Source organism: Choloepus didactylus, chromosome 10 (assembly GCF_015220235.1).
Source record: "Choloepus didactylus isolate mChoDid1 chromosome 10, mChoDid1.pri, whole genome shotgun sequence".
NCBI classification, from domain to species: Eukaryota; Metazoa; Chordata; class Mammalia; order Pilosa; family Megalonychidae; genus Choloepus; species Choloepus didactylus.
The window spans coordinates 77,008,316-77,024,932 of NC_051316.1; the positions used below are offsets into that span (position 1 = coordinate 77,008,316).

The 16,617-nt window shown below is 35.6% G+C and overlaps 2 protein-coding genes across 9 annotated transcripts in view; one reads left to right on the forward strand and one right to left on the reverse strand.

Annotated features, from left to right (window-relative positions):
* LINGO2 (leucine rich repeat and Ig domain containing 2) overlaps window positions 1-16,617 on the reverse strand; it is a 1,372,285-nt gene that overhangs the window by 181,817 nt on the left and 1,173,851 nt on the right. The window lies entirely within an intron of this gene.
* LOC119545235 (H(+)/Cl(-) exchange transporter 7-like) overlaps window positions 12,248-16,617 on the forward strand; it is a 159,197-nt gene continuing 154,827 nt past the window's right edge. The window contains exon 1 of the mRNA XM_037850775.1: window positions 12,248-12,388. Coding sequence (XP_037706703.1) covers window positions 12,248-12,388 — 141 coding nt within the window. The remainder of the gene's footprint in view (window positions 12,389-16,617) is intronic.

Sequence of the window (16,617 nt, forward strand, 5' to 3'; positions counted from 1 at the left end):
CTCCTCAATCAAGGCTTTTTCTGCCAAAAATTGAAGCTCCTCCTGGGTGAGGAAAACATATCTTGAAATAGTCCTGGTTGTCATTAACAATAATTGCTGTTACCCAGATGAAAAGCTGTCATCAAAAATAGCAAACACATATGAATAAATAAAATTTCTTACCATTTCTGTTATGTGTATAGAAGGTAAATATCAGCCCCATCTAATTTCCCCTGCCTCTGTTTTTCTAAGTTCCCGACTAACAACACATAGAGTCAGTTCCAAGAATAGTTATGACTTGAGAAGAAAATATTTATAAAGTCTCAGGAAGAGCTAGTCAAGACCTTTCTAGTCGCAATGCATTTGCCTGTGGACCCGGTGCTCCAAGGCTGACTATTAGACTCTTGAATTCTCCTTCTCTATTATTCTGATTTGGGGCTGGACCAGGGCTGACCACATTCTCTGGGAAGGCCCAGCTCTCACTGTCTACAGGAGAAACCAGATGACAAAGCTCCCAGGTCTCCCACAACATACTCCTAGATACAATTCTAAAACTTGAGATTCTACCTTGCTTGCTCCCCCAGTTATTTTTTTTTTCCCCTTCCATTCTAGAATTGACTACTACTATAGCTCCCAAGAAGCCAGGGCTCTACCTGCTTTTCCTAGTTTGCGGTCCTCTAACATGGCACCTGGATACTCATCACTCAAAGAGAGATTCCAAAAGGTAGACTCTTGGCCAGCCAGGATGTCTCATGATTGGATCTTGCCCATCATCTGCATCTACCCACTTCACCCTCTCCTGTCAAATCTCAGCCACAACCATGACTGGAGATACTTATTCCCCTTACACATGATAAACAGCATATCCAACCATATCTCTCCAACCAGTCCACAAAATAGGACAGATCCTGCCTAGGTTAATATATCTGAGACCATTTCTCTCTTTCCAAACTTATTTGTTTCTTATAAGAAACTAGCTATGACCCACCAATTGTCTGAACTAGGGCAGTAAGGGGAAAAAAAGAAAAACTTGAAAAATACATAATTAATTTTTATTAGTGTTCCAATTGCAGATTTCAATACTTTCAATGACCAAATATGATAGCTTTCTAGTACAGATATTCCTGGTGATGGAAAACATTAACCCAGTCACAACATTAAGTTTATTTTTGGGTTATAAAGTTGAAAACATTCAAAACAGAATACTTGGAAAATAAAAACACATAGGAGAAAAATATATTTTTCTTTTTATAGAATAAGAAATAACTCTAAGCAAACAAATTTGTGACTTGACCCAGAACACATTTTTGTGGTATAATAACTTATGTTCCAATGGACTTCTAGATTAGTTGATTTTTTTTTCCAAAATATACAAGAAGCCACAGAGTAACCTCTTTAGACTACTTCATATGTTTCAGGACCCAATGAATATTTATTGATCTTCAGGTAAACTCTTGGGATTTTGTCTATCTGTCATTGACTCCCATGTGCAACAGAGAACTTCTCTAGATTTAGAGTAGTGTCTCAGTTTTAACTGCTGGTTTGAACTCCAGACCCTCTAAAATAGACCTTAAGACTCATCAGATTTTTGAAACTGGCTACTTATTTTTTGATTCAACAGTAATTCGTTCTGCTATGACTGTATTACTTTCAGACTCAATAAGGTCAGTCACCCGTAAGTCTGATATTCAACTCTCCATTTAGCTTTGAGGCTGCTGAGGGTATTTAAATTTTCATGTGGACCTGGATGTTAAACTCTACGATTTGCTAATCTTTAAGTTCTTTTTCTTTCTTGTCTAAATTTTGGTTAAGTTTTGTGAACCTCTCATTATAGGACCACTTATAACTATTTAACCTCTGTCAGAGGTATCTGTAAAAATTGAACACTGTTTCTGCCCCAAGAATTTACAATTTAGCTGGAGAGAAAGGTCACATATATCTGCAGATATAACCAACAGTATCAAAAAGCACATCATAAAAGTCATTAATAAATATAATAATAATTACAGGTGCCAAAAGGTGGAAGTTAGAGGAGTCTGGGAGTTATTTTAAGGCTAGGATGGTCAGAATTTGGGGTAAGAGAGCAGGACAGGAAGTCATTACTATTGGCAGATATGCTGGGGCAAATGTGCAGAGAGGGAAAAAGTTAAAATAGATTTTGAGAAATAGTCTGGTTTAGACACAGAAAGAACATTCTGTGTCTAAACGCACATTCCTCCAACAGGCATTTAAAGGCTTCTAAAATAGGTGTTTTCACATCTATATTTGTTACAGTTTAGTGTCCCAATTTATAGCTTGCACAACTGCCAAACTGGGATACCTGGAATTCCCCCAAATGCCTGTTTTCCCATTTCTGCCTTTGCTGACCTTTTCTTCTCTTCCACCATCCTCCATCCCTACATCTTCTCATAATGAAGATTAAATAAACAAGAAAGTTTGGTCTCTGTTGCTAATTCTGATAAATTGGCAGGGTTTCTTGTGTTAATGTCTGGGTATTTATAAAGTTGTTTTCAACTTCAGAAAAAGATTCTGACACAATTTATTAATGACGTTGATCAAGGTATGACTCAGGGAGTGATGATACAAATGCCATATATTTTGCCAACACTGTTCAAGGCCTACAGAAAGTACTCAGTTTGGTCTGAAAGCTCTTTGGAGTCCTCCTACTCAAATGGAGTTTTTCTTCTTGGAATCCCCATTGCATTTTCTATTTCTTTCTTAAGTCACAACTTATTCTATTTTATATGCTTGCATTTGGCTTATGGCTGGCAATAGACTTAAGCTCCTTAAAAATAAAGATGGTATCTCACTCATCATTTCTATCTCCTTGAAATGCCTTGCAGAATAAGCATATGCTTAATAAATATTTCATGAATTTAATATAAGGTAGGGAAGAAGAATCTAAGACTGAAAAAGTAAATTGCAGATGAATTACAAAAACATCAATAATAGAATTCAGTTGATACTTACTCTACAATGGTTTCATGTGTATTAGGTTTATCCCTATAATAATCAGATGATGGAAGACAGGATTTTAACACATTCTCACTCACAGATTGCAATAATAATGGGTTGCTGACCCACCATCTAGGAGTTGAGAAAAGTTCAGCTGGAGAGAATCAAAGGTTCCAAAATTTGTCAATGCCTCACACCACCAAGGGGCTTTCAGGAAAATTTGCATCTTTGGGGAAGAAAGGTGTTGATGAATAAAGAAGGAAAGATACACCTATAGTGAAAGCTTCAGTTTAAAAAAGGATTTAAACTCCTCAGCATGTTGTGGTAGAAAAAGCATAGATTTTGGGGGATCAAGGTTTGAAACCTAAAATCAGATCTTAGCACTACTGCTCAAGCATGTGCCCTTGGGCAAGTTACTTCTCTGAACTTCAACTTCTTCCCTTGTATAACTATACCTAGTGCCCAAAAGTTCAAACCTAAATATGTAGCCTAATTTTAGTGAGTTATTTTAGCAATCTTATAGGCATTTATATCTAGCATATGACCATAGGATCCTATCTATGTTTCCACAGGCTCTGATTTTCTTTTTTAGTTTATTATCTTTTCCCTTCAATAATTTGTGTAAATTCACAATTTCATTATATATTTTATAAATACGGATAGAACTTCCTTTTCTCATGAATGCTTTTTGTTGACAGGTCTTCAATATACAGAACAACTCCCTTCACACCCCTCCCCCTCATAGCAGGTGCCCCCACATTGCTTCCTGTTGCCCAAACACATCATTTACTGTCATGCCTTTGTGCCATTAATCATGTCTTTATTTCTGCCAGAAAAGTCCTTCCAACCTCCATGTCAACTTTTTCTGCCCCTTTCAAGGCCCTGCTTGTCACTTCCTTGGGAATGTCACATCCCTCTTCAATCTTTCTTGTCACCATAAATTGTTTCCTATAAATCCTTGCTTATCTCATGTGAGGTTTTGAAGTTATTTCTGTTCTCATCTGTCTCTGAAGCTTGGAGAGAAACCATTTCTCTCCTGCAAGGCCCCCCAAATATAAGTGAGTACAGAATTTTTCTCACCCTTACATTTCTTGGGGGCCTGGTATAGGCTTTGAACACATGCTTATACATGAACAATACCTGTTGATGGAATACATGAATGGATTATGAGCTATTCTATTAGTTTAAAAGGAAAATATACTTTTTTTTACAAAATGCTCAGCATCCAGTTATTTGACTTAAAGTAACCAAGCTTATCTTCTTTATCCTTGAATTTTTCCTTAGTTTTCCTAAAGTTCTGTTATATATTTTTTAAGCACTAGCACTTTTCTAAATGCTTAGAAACAGTAACTCAATTTAGTTATATAGTCTTGTCACACAATTTAATGCTTGATGATAAGGTGTCATATGTTCTCTCAGTCCTTTTATGTAGACCCTCATTTTCCAAATTTGGCTATAAGCACCTTAAGGGCCAGACTATAGAGGACACACACTTGGAATCTCCCATGGGATCCAGATCAGTCCTAAAATGTCATACATTTTCAGTAGCTACCTCCTCGTGATTAGGAAACTTTGCAATAAGGTCAGGTTTTGAAATAATTTATGTGGAGACTTGAGAAATAGCTGTTTTATGATTCCAACATTTTGTCTGAGATAGGACAGATGAGAACCATGATCGCTAAGAAATTTCATCTCGAGTAGAAAAGTCTCCAGATGCATCTCTAGAGCTCAGGCAACTCTGTATTCCTGCACCACCCTGAGCATTTATGTGATGGTTAAACTTGGGTGCCCCAGCTGCGATGCAAATACTAGGGAAATACAGCCCTTCCCTTTCATGTTCCTTTGGCTATCTATTTCTGCATTCTTCCAAGAAATCTTTGAATCTTCCTCATTTTTGTCTTTTATCAACTACAATGGAAGCCTTGGACATAAACTGAATATCCCCTCCCACTTCATTTCAGTCCAGAGACACCCACATTCTCCTCCCTGGCTCCAATGCCTATTCCTGTTTTGGCTAGATTGATGGGAAACTCTTATTCTCAGTTAAAATTTATCTTAGTTTTCTTCTAGTTTTACTTTCTTTTCTTTGTCATCTAAAATTTTGAGAAAGTAATTCAACATGTTAATGCTAGGCAACTTCTTCCTGCCTTCTCACTTTTACTTTACCTTATTTTTAAAATCACTAATGAATTTAGTTTCACAACACAGAAGCAGAATAAAGCGTAATGCATTGTTTTTTTCCAAAATTCAGTCATTTGTGAATCACCAACATGTTTTTTTTTTTGGTTTATTATATTAATTGAATTGTTGTAAGCCCTTTCAATATGTTTGTAGAAATATATAGATCATAAATATAAGAACTGAATTATATCTATTCATTGATCTATTGGAGGATTAAATGAGATAATGTTAAAAAAATAACTTTCACAGAGCTTAATAATGTGTTTCCCTTTCTTGTATTTACCTTCCCTACAAAAGCATGATTTAAAGAGACTTTCTGAGACAAGAAGGCGGATGCCAGGGGGATAGCTGTCAGAATTATAATCATTTGAGGTACTTGAATTAGACTGAACTTTCATCTCATTGGGCAGTTCTCTAGACTTCCAGAGGATGGATATATATATATACATATATAGCTATGATTAATTACATATATATGATTAATTACATATATATATATGCTTTGACAGGTAAAAATTCTCAGGTAAAACTTAAAATAAACTATCTAGTTACTGCTTGATAAATTTTTATTCCTTTATGTCTAAGCCCATAATTTTAATAAATCAAGATTTTTATATCTGATAAAAATACAGCTGCTTTTGTTTTTCATATTTTGACTCAATGAAAAGACTGAGCTTAAGTCTGTTGCTCTATGCAGTGGAACATACTCTGTGTCATTAAGGTCCCAGAGCATTTTATGCCCTTCCATTGGATGATACACTTGTCAAGGGAAAAACAAAGCTGACGTTGAACGTTCGCTTTCAATGGGCACTTCTGTGAATAGCAACAGCAGTCACTATGTCCCAGACTGAGACATCACATCAATGTCAGCAGACACTCCTGTCCATCAAAAGGGAATCTCCACATTCATGAAGAAAACTCAGTGAGCTGTAGGTATGGCTCTCCGCCCATACAGTTTTTTAACATAAATACCCTAAGAATAATCAACTTAAATGTCACAAAAATAGAGAAAGGCTGAAAGAGCCATCTGCCTCACTATATTCAACCACAAAGCAGCTGACATTTCTTATGAAGAGGACTATTTGAACAAAATTGCTCAAGGAAGCTAAGATTGTCCTATTCACTAGTAACCTTTGAGAAGATTAAGATAAGAGAACAAAAAAGGATATGCAAGACTAAAAAGTATGTTATTTCTTGAGTACATATATTATTAAAGAAGTACCATTTATATCAATAATGTATATATAGTATGTAGCTATGATTAATTACATATTTATACATTTTGGGGGTGATCTATTACTTTGGGCTTATTATCATAAAATAGAAAATAATTATATATTTTCCATATTAAATGTCTCCTCTATATTTAAAATTATGGACCTATATATTTGGGATCCATTAACATTAAATAGAGCTGTCAATTAAAAGGATGGCACATGAGCTCTAAGAGGAGGTCTGGGTGAGAGATATAAAATTAAAGCTAACAACATACATATAGTATTTAAAATTATGGCAAAGGTATTGAAAACAATACTTGTCAGGTAAACTTATTCTCCAAGAGTGAACTTTTGAAGTATTAATCATCTTAGATCACTGAGCTGAAGATCAGTAGGTCAAGAGACAAGCTCAAAGAACACTGATGGGCAGCTTGGAGGCATGAGTCATAGAACTCAGGCTTCTTTTTTGTGAAATAAGGCTTTCTATCTACCCCAATGCCACTCCTCCGCAATCTCCTTTGCTGGGTCCTCTAATTTCCCTTATCTTTAAAATTTTAGTGTCTTTTACAGACTGAGCTTAGGTTCTTTATTTTCATTAAACCCTCCCATATGATCTCACCAAATCCCATGTTTTAAATACCTTCTGTAATTTATTGATGTCCTAATTTATATCTCCAGTCAAGAAATGTCACTTTACTTCCAGATTCAACATTTTCTCTCAGATATCTTACAATAATGTCCAACCTACTAACATGTTATGTCCAAAAATAATTTAATAAATGCCACCCTCATCCATTTTGTTCCTAAAAATCTAAAGAGAAAGGGGCCTTCCTGGATTACTTTTTTTTACTTACACACCATTTCCAATCCACCAAATCCTATCCGTTCTATCTTCAAAATATATCTTGAATTCATTCACTAATCATCTCTTCGGCCATACTATAGTCTAAGTCACTATCATTGTAGCCTGGACTACTGGAGTAGCTTCTCATTTTTATTTCTACATCTGTCCCCCAACAATCCATTTTCCACTTAGCAACACAGTGATGGCAATAAAATAAGGAGAAATCAGTATTAACATGGTTATAGATCTCTTATATGGTTAGAGCTTACTTCAAATAAAATACACTACTTTTATAAACAATTAAGCATGAGGAGAACAAAGAAACAAATATACATGAAATGACAGATATGCTCAATATAAATATCCAGCAAGATTAGTAAACAGAGGAAAGCTGGAACTACAAATCATAGTTACTGCTGTCAAATGCTGCTAAGATTTGGCATAGCCACCTGGAAAGCAGGAAACTAAATGGGAAGTGCTTGGAGAACCAGAGTAGAAGATACCAGAAAGTGCAATACAGATACACTACCTAAGTATGATGAACCCTGGCCTGGATTGAATCATGTCCCCCACAAAGACATGTTCAAGACCTAATCCCTGGTCCCATGGATGTGAACTCATTTGTAAATAGGATCTTAGAAGATCCTATTAAGATGAGGCCAAACTGAATAAAGGTGAGTCTCAATCCAATATAACCAGAGCCCTTATAAGGAAAAGAAATTTGTACATGTTAGGAGGAGTGAGGAGGAGAGAGAAAGGAGAAAAACGGTCATGTGACAGAAGCAGAGATAGAGTTATGGATTGCCACCAAGCTACCGCCAGAACACTACATACTTTGGAGAAAGCATGGCCTACAGACACCTTGATTTTGGACTTCCAGCTTCCAAAACTATGAGATAATCGAGTCCTGTTGTTTAAGACAATCAGTCAGTGGTTTTCATAACAGGAGCCCTAGCAAACTAAGACAGATATCCTGAAATGCAAAAGCTAAATCTGAAGCTGGATCTGCTGAAAACAGGACTGGGTTCCAATGAAGTTGCGATCAGAGAAGTTGCCAAGGTAATGTGTTGAGTAGCAACGGCAGATCAAAGACAACGCCACCAAAAACACATCCTACAACTGAAGGATTGCCTTGAACACAGGGGCTGTTTCCCTTCATGATAGTGGCTGGTGAAGGAGCAGCAAACAGGGTTATGCACTTTCTCAGCAGAATATCTACTACTGGATATGACTAATACCCACGACTGGATACTCTAGGCATAGAGGGCCAAAAGAAAGCGGGCTAGCTACACACATCAACTCAGAGACTCCATACAGGAAGGAAACAGTCTACATCTGGGAACAAAAGGAGGGAGCCATGGAGCTGCAAAGCTTGCACCACCAACCAGGAATCTCCAGCAAATGGCTGATTCAGTGAAATCTAATCCATTCAACCACAAGTTAACAAAACATTACTGGGCACAGCATGGCTATCAAGATACTATATTTTAAAAGTACTGAGAAGCAGCAAAATTACCAATTGCTGAAAAAAACACTAAAAAAAATCATAACTGTGCATACATAAATTGTAATCAAACATTTCACCATAGGCTTAAATAAATACATGAAGTAATTGCCATGAATGAAGACCCTAAAGCAGAATAAGAAGAAGTCAAGAAAGAGATGTTCAGACAACAAAAGATGAAACATGAGCTGGCAGAATTCAGGCAAGAGATGGAAGAAAAAGTAATCTCATTAAAGAAAGAAAGATTGAAAGGAGCATATAGGAGAACGAACACAGTGGAAAGCAAGAAAATGAACTCAGAGGACAGAAATGAGCAAAACAAAACTTTCTCATATTGTTTTATTTATTAACCCTGTGGCTGTGGTACTTACTCAAAAGTAAAATTCAAAATCCAAAAAGAAAATCATATCATGTCACTTTAGGTTTCAAACCCTTCAGTGGACTCAGGGATTTTAGAATGAAATTCAAACTCTGCATTGGTATCTGGCATTACTGAGACCCATTTGTTTACAACTTCAACTCCTGCCCTCCTTCCCTCAGAATCCTCTAACTACATTGATTTCCTTTCTATTTACATGGCTATTTCCTCACTTCAGACAGGGTCCTCACAGAATGTCCACACCTGGGTCTCAGCATATTGTCATATTGCCTTCCCTCCACTCCCTCCCTGACACCCAAGCTATTTACCAGTGACTCTCTCTGCCATCTTCCTGTTTATTTTCTTAATAGACCTTATATCAACCACCAGGATCTCATCCCTTATACTATTCACTTAGATTTTACTTTTCTCTCCTCAGTGCAATGTAACCTCCTGAGGGCAGAGTGCTGTTTAGTACCGGACCTAAGCATACCACATACCGTCACACCGTCGGTCCTTAATAAAGTCTGAAGACTAGAGGAAGGTAAAATAAATTGTTTCTAGGGTTTCTTCTAGTTCTAATGTCCTAGCTTCTACATCTAGTACTTCACTTTGTAGAGTCTGACAGAATCCACCAATATGTAACAAATTTTAGATCTTCGTATACCTTGATTTATCAAGCTAGTAATATCATCATTCATTACAGGATTTTAAAAATTATTTTAAGGGTGTGGTAGTTGGTGGTGGTGGCGGCACTGGTGTTGGTGTTTAACACTACCACTGTGATAAGGGCCATTGCTGATCTGTATGGAGACTTTCGGTAAATTAGGAATAAGGCATTCCTTAGACCAGGCAGATGCAGCTCCCCTCACCCCTGCATAGGGCACTACCTATACTGTCATGTCGCATTTCCAACCCTGGGTCTTCAGTTGTCAGCTGGTAGAGGACAAGTGTGCGTATCACTCACCAAGCTGGGCTGAGAATCACTCCACGTTTTCCAATTAATAGCAGTGGAACTCCTAGTACCGCCTGGCAGGAACACTCAGGATCCCAGAGTCACCTTTCTGCTTTCATGCTCTAATCAGTTTTTACCCTGAACTTTAACATGACCTGACTAAGGGAAACTTCAGAGAGGGCTGCTCCGGGGTTGTTTTATCCTCAAAGATGTTAGGCTGTTTTATTTTCAGAAGCTTTTCTCCATTCCATAGAATATGCCTATATCCCATATTTATTATACTTGTTCAAATATATTCAAATTTATATTTATTGGCATTTATTAAAAATTATTATTTATTAATATAATTATATTTGAGGGTCACTTGTAAAATTTAAAACATATTAATTTTAATTTTTTACGTATCAAATTTTTTTGTTGGCAAAGAGAGCTAATGCTTAAATGGTCCTGCACACTTCTCCAATGTTCCTGGCAAGCTGGTTTATTGCTGTTCTTAAGTCCTTCTCACTCTTCTTTACAGTCCGGAATGTTGGGTTAAATTGGGCCATACATCTAGAAATTTCCTGTGATTATTCAGACTGAAGTGTGTATCTTTTCCTGATTTCACAAGTATTTATATTGGTACTTTTATTGAAATTTTTCAACATGAAAAATACAGAAGATATTTGATGGAATATAATTTGAAAAAGTCTTTTTTAAAGTCTGCTTTACTCATTTGCTCTTATAATAAAAAAGAAATGAAAACTTGGGTTTTTATAATGGTAGATATATGACCTTTTATGATTTTGATCATTTAAACAGAGATAAAGTAGATATAATCAAGCTTTATCTAATGACAAATTTGATATTTTCCTCATTACTTTAAAAAAAAATATCCTGCTATATCTTGGGATCTATGAGATAAGAGAAAGTATTTGCAGAAAATTTATGCAAAATAAATTTACTTACCTCAACACAAAATCTAGATGTAAAAGTATTTTTTTGTTCATTTCTCAAATTATTCACTTCCAGAAATTAGTTAGAAATAAAATTCCTCTAAGATACATAGGTACATTAGTTATTGAGTGCCAAATTCTTTGCTGTTAAATGCGCACAAACATTATCCTTATAAAAACCCTGGAAGGTAGATATTTTCTCAATTTTACAGATAAGGAAAACAAGCCTCAGAAAAGTTAAGAAACTTCTTCAACATTATTTTGATATTTATAATCAAAGTAGCCAGTGGCTGCGTTTTGATCCAGTATCCCAGGCCTGTCTGATACCAGAGCTCTGGTCTTCACTATCCTACTTGAGAGACTTTCTCCAAAGTTTAACAGCAATTTCCTTATCAATTTACCTCAAATACTGCTCAGTATTTCAATAAGAACTCCTCTGATTTTTTTTTTCTTTTGCTTTTACTTCAATAGCATCTGCAATTTGAAAATCCCTATCTTTTTTTAAGACATAGTTGAAGATTAAAAAATATGCTTTGCCTATACATATAATATGTGGGAGACTAAGAAAGATGCCTTTCCAAGACAACTAATCAATGACAGATCTGGGAATTAAATATTTTTAATTCTGTCCATCTCAAATGCCGAATTGTTGTATTTTTTTTTCATGAGGTCATTTTTCATATTTGAATTCAAAGTAAGTAAGGTAATGTAAATTTCTTTCATTGGCTCCAGTCTTTGATTAAAGAATTATATAGCCTTACTTTCAATGACTTATAAAAACAATCATGAACTTTTCTCACTCCCTTTTGTAGTTATACTCATGTCTTTGAGCCTCTTTTAAGAACATGATATAAAAGCTTTTTGCTGTTAATGTTAACAAGCAATAAAATAACTGTCATAATAATAAATCCTGAAGAATTTATATAGAATCATAGTCATGGCTATTTGCAATGAATATACATCATAAGATTGGAATGCCATACAACAATACTTTCCCCTGTATTTCACAATTGAAAAATCAGGGATTAAGAAAGGTGAGAAAAGTATCACCGTGTCTCCAATAAGTAAGAACCATGTCATTTGTCCTTGAAAAGCATTAGGGGAGAAAAGTTATTTCTCCCCTAATGGCCAATTTCACTGAAAATCTGTCCCTTCACTATCAGTGGGTCTCAAAAAGGCCTGGCTTCTAGGAGGGAGTGGTCTGTTCAATCATGCCTGAAGCTATTTTTCAGGTTAGTTAAGTAACAAAAACTTAGATAAGCCCTGCTGAGTGCATCATCTTTTGTCACTGCAGAGTGAGAGCCATAATGTGCAACGCAATGATGCAGAGTCTGGACCTTAGTGATGACTATATTGGCATCTCAGTTATTGCTAAAAAAGTCGCCAGAGATGTAACTTTGGCCTTTGAAAATTTGCTCTTGGCAAAAGAAATCTTAGCTGCCAAGAGCTTTCTGGAGCTGGTTAAGAGAGGTTCCATACACCCTTATTTATATACTGTGTGCACATGAGGGACACATATGCCCAGAGAACAAGTTCTCCTTAAATGATGTGGGTGAGATATATTCTTCTTAATCTATTTCCTGTTTTTCCCATTATGCTACCATCCTGGTATATCAGCTACATTCCTGGATATTCATTGAGGCACACACGCAGAAAGAAAAACTGATAAAAGAAATGTAGATTTTAATTAAAGGATAGAAAGTGAGGCATTTTCCATGGTTAACAATAGAAATGCTTAGTCATCAGTTGGTCATCAGTTGGCCCTTTTCAATGAATTTATTTCCTCTTATTCTGAAATTTAATTTAAAATGTAAAGAAATTGTACTGCTAGAAAGGTTTAGCAGTACATATTAGTAAGGGCATATTGATATGTGCCTATTGAAAATTAAGAAAGATATCACAATATGAAAACACATTAAGGGAGGTAAAATTAACACTGCAAGTATAAGCATAGAGAAATCTATGCTTTCGTTTTGGGGGAAAACAGCAAAATTGGGGTCATTCTGAATCATCCAAAGGGCTGCTGAACTCATTTATTAATTCCCTTGGATAACTTTTAGTATTAATTGAAAGTATTTAAGCTACGCTATTCAATTCATTTTATAATCATTCTTCTTAAATTTCTTGAAATGCTGTAAAAGTAAAAATCATTTTAACATGGCAATAGCGTACATGCAGACATACACAATTTCAAGGAAACCTTGGTCCCTCAAGCAAAACACATTGCCATATAAATCTTAATGTTCCATCTAAGAAAATCTGAAAGACTTAAAGATCTAAAATGTTGCACATGAAAACAAGTGCACTTCATAAGACAAAAGGAAACAATATTTCTGGATTATTGGGGGAAAGTTCCTTAATATTCTCTGTAGACATTGAGGCTTAGGTAGGGTAGGATGATCTGGTCAAGGGCAACCAGAAACACCTTTCTCCCTAAATGTACGTGAAGTGAAAACTCCAATCTGCAACCCAAACTGACAGGTGTCTACTGTGTGGCACCAGATATGATTAATAAAAGTGATAGATTGATTTGAGTTTTGTAAATAACTGAATTGCTTGTGACTACGCCCTAAAAAGTCTCAGAGGACCTCCTCATAGGAGAGAAGCCATACATCTTACCATACATTCCTTTGAGTTCACAGAGATTTAAGTCTTATTATCTGCAGGTCTTTCTATTCCAGTCTCACCGAACTACACTATTTTACAGCTCTCTGCCTTTGCTCACAAAGTTTCCTCTCACTGCAAGACATTTTTCATCTGGCAAACTCCTATTCATACCTGGAAATCTAACTCAAATGAAATCTCTTCTGTGCAGCTCTCTTTAACCCCACAAACAGATTATCACCAACCTCTAAATTTTCCCATGTTTTATACATGAGTTTTTTATATATCTTAGCAAACTAGCTGGTAATTATTTGGTCAATATACTGCCTTCCCTACTAAATTGTAGGCTCCAAAAGGACAGGGGCCTTCTTACTCATGTACCTATTCCTAACACCCATTTTAGGGCTTGGCATGTGATAGGAATTCAAGATTATTTTCTTAAATAAATGAACTGTCTTCTATTTTATTTATTCCGTAATGACCTTAATATAATAATTAATCATAGACAATATAAAATTAAAGTTCATATTGGAAACACATCAAATTATCTATAGTCCAAACCAGTAATGTTCAAATTAACATTTTGCTGAGCATCCTAATGCAGAAAATTGCTTCAGTTATTCAACATGAATGAGAAAGGGAAGTTCTTGTTAGATGATTAGAAAAAGGTTAAACTTATTTCTGTCAAGAAATTAGCTGAAGTTGGAGAATGGAACAAGCCTTCATTTACTAACATTTCTGAAATTATGAGCCGAGCCCTCATTTTAGAAATTTTAGAAATATGCCCTTCACCAATTCTACTTCTGCTTCTTTTCAGTGGTTCTCAAATAGGGACAGAATTGCCAATCACAGGGGGAGAATTTGCAAGGGTCGTGTGGGGACATTAGATGCTACTAAATTAGAGGATGCTAGGGGTGCTTGGCATCCTGCAACATTTGTGATAGTGCAACATAAAGAAGAATTGTAATACCCAAAATGACAAGAGTGCCTCATTGAATACCTTTTTGTATTGATATCTATTATTAATTTCTGCAGACTTTAGTACACCATGGAATACATTCCAGTCTTCTCATGTTAAGTCTTTGCACATAATGTTATTTTGTGATCAAACACAAATCTTAGCTAGAATTGTTAGTTGCGTGGTATTCTCATTGGAAAACTCTAGGGAAAATAATAGGGTATATTATGTTAGTCCATTTCCAAGTTACCATGAAACTGAGAAGAATTTCATGGATGGGTAAGTAATAGGAAGTGGCTTTGCTGCCCAACTTCCTTCCTTTTCTTGCACACATCACAAAGACCAGCTCTTTCCTTTGTAGCTGATTGATGTTTCCTTTCTTTCTGTGTGGCCAAGTTAAATACTATGAAAAATTAGAATATATGGATAATGATAAGGTTTTCCAAGAATTTCCTAATAAATTTATCCTCTAAGAGTGAAAGCACTAAAACTCACACATGACATCAGGTGTGTGTAGCATTTCTTTAAAGTAAGTATTTTAAATACAGAAAGAAATTTAATCATGGATTTTGTTGTTGATGATCTAGGTTTGAATCCTAGCTATAAGCTGTGTGGTACTGGGTGAGTTACTTAACATTTCTGACTCCACTGTTCTCTGAAAATCTCACAGGATATTTTGTTGAGGATTAAACAATACATTAAATTTCATTTACACAGCAAAGGACCTGGCTTAGAAAATAGATAAGGCAACTAGTGTCAAGAAAGTAACAACCTTATCAATATTTGAAGAACGACTGGATTAACCAATGGCAGATTAAGGAATCTCATTCTATTAGTGAGTAACCAGCACTGATTTAAGGAGAGAGTTCTCTGTTACCCCTCTCCTGAGGATTCTGGTTTGATTTGGAGAAATATCCCAAAGTGATGATGATTCTATCTGATAGGTTAATGATATTAGCCTTTTAGATCGCCAATAATGCCCTTTTTCTAGTTCTCTGCTCAACAAATAAACTTTTTATTTATTTTTTGACTATTCATTCTGACTTTCTAACTGGAGAGGGTGCACTGACAGCTGATCTAAGAATCCTGGTTCAGTTGGCAATCTTAATCTTCATTGTGAATTAATAAATTTCTATCCTGATTTATGTGGGGTTTTGTTACTGAAACTTTATTCCAACAGATTTCAGTTTGATCAATTCCAGAGGCATTGCCAAAAGTTGAATTTCCAGAATTGCAAGCCTAAGGGTGAGACTTTCAATTAGCATTTGTCCAGATCCCACCAGAAGAGGAACTGAGTGTCAGGCTAATCCTACTCAGGAATCACTCTGATTTCCTATAGCTGCAACATCAAGCAGTAAATTTGGGGGAACTCCCAAACTTGGTATGTATGTTAGATCCTTTAGCTTTGTGCCCTAATGGAATTTTTAAAGCCATCCAAATACACTGCATTTATTGAATCGTCCTAGAAAATCAAATAAAGCAAAACTGATAAGTCAGATGTGGATTCTAATGACTGGAAAATGAAGAGCCAGCAAAAAGCTATAGAGAGAGAAAGGACAAGTGCTATTTTGATTTTGCACAAATATTTCACATCTTGAACTGATAAACCCTTTTGTATGGAAGTCTAATAAAATCACATCTCTGCAGTTTCAAGTACAGAGGATCAGAGAAGTAAAATAAATTGGAAGGAGCAGGCAAATGAGCAAAGAAGCTTAAATTGGTTAAGGAAATAGAGAGATGAACTAGTGAACCAAATTGCTCAACATTTTCAATAGCGACTGAGTAATGACTAACAAGAAGAAGGTTTTCAGTTGAGTTTTATGTACAAAGGTAAAAATCAATGGAAAGGAGGAGTTACTTAGCTAAAAGCAATGCACAGAAATAGAAGACCTGGTAATGCAAATGAGAAAATGAAACTTCAGAGTCAACAGCAAGTACATTTTTCTAATCACAAGAACTACCTATTAGATTACTTAAATTGCTCATGAGAAAAGGAAACAAACAACTCAGGCTCCCAGGAGATATTTAAAACCAAATAAAAAACTCAGTAAAATAAGAGGTAATTCTTAAAATTTATAGTCATATAACCTTCTGGGTCATAATAGTTTTTATAAAAATCTCAGCTGT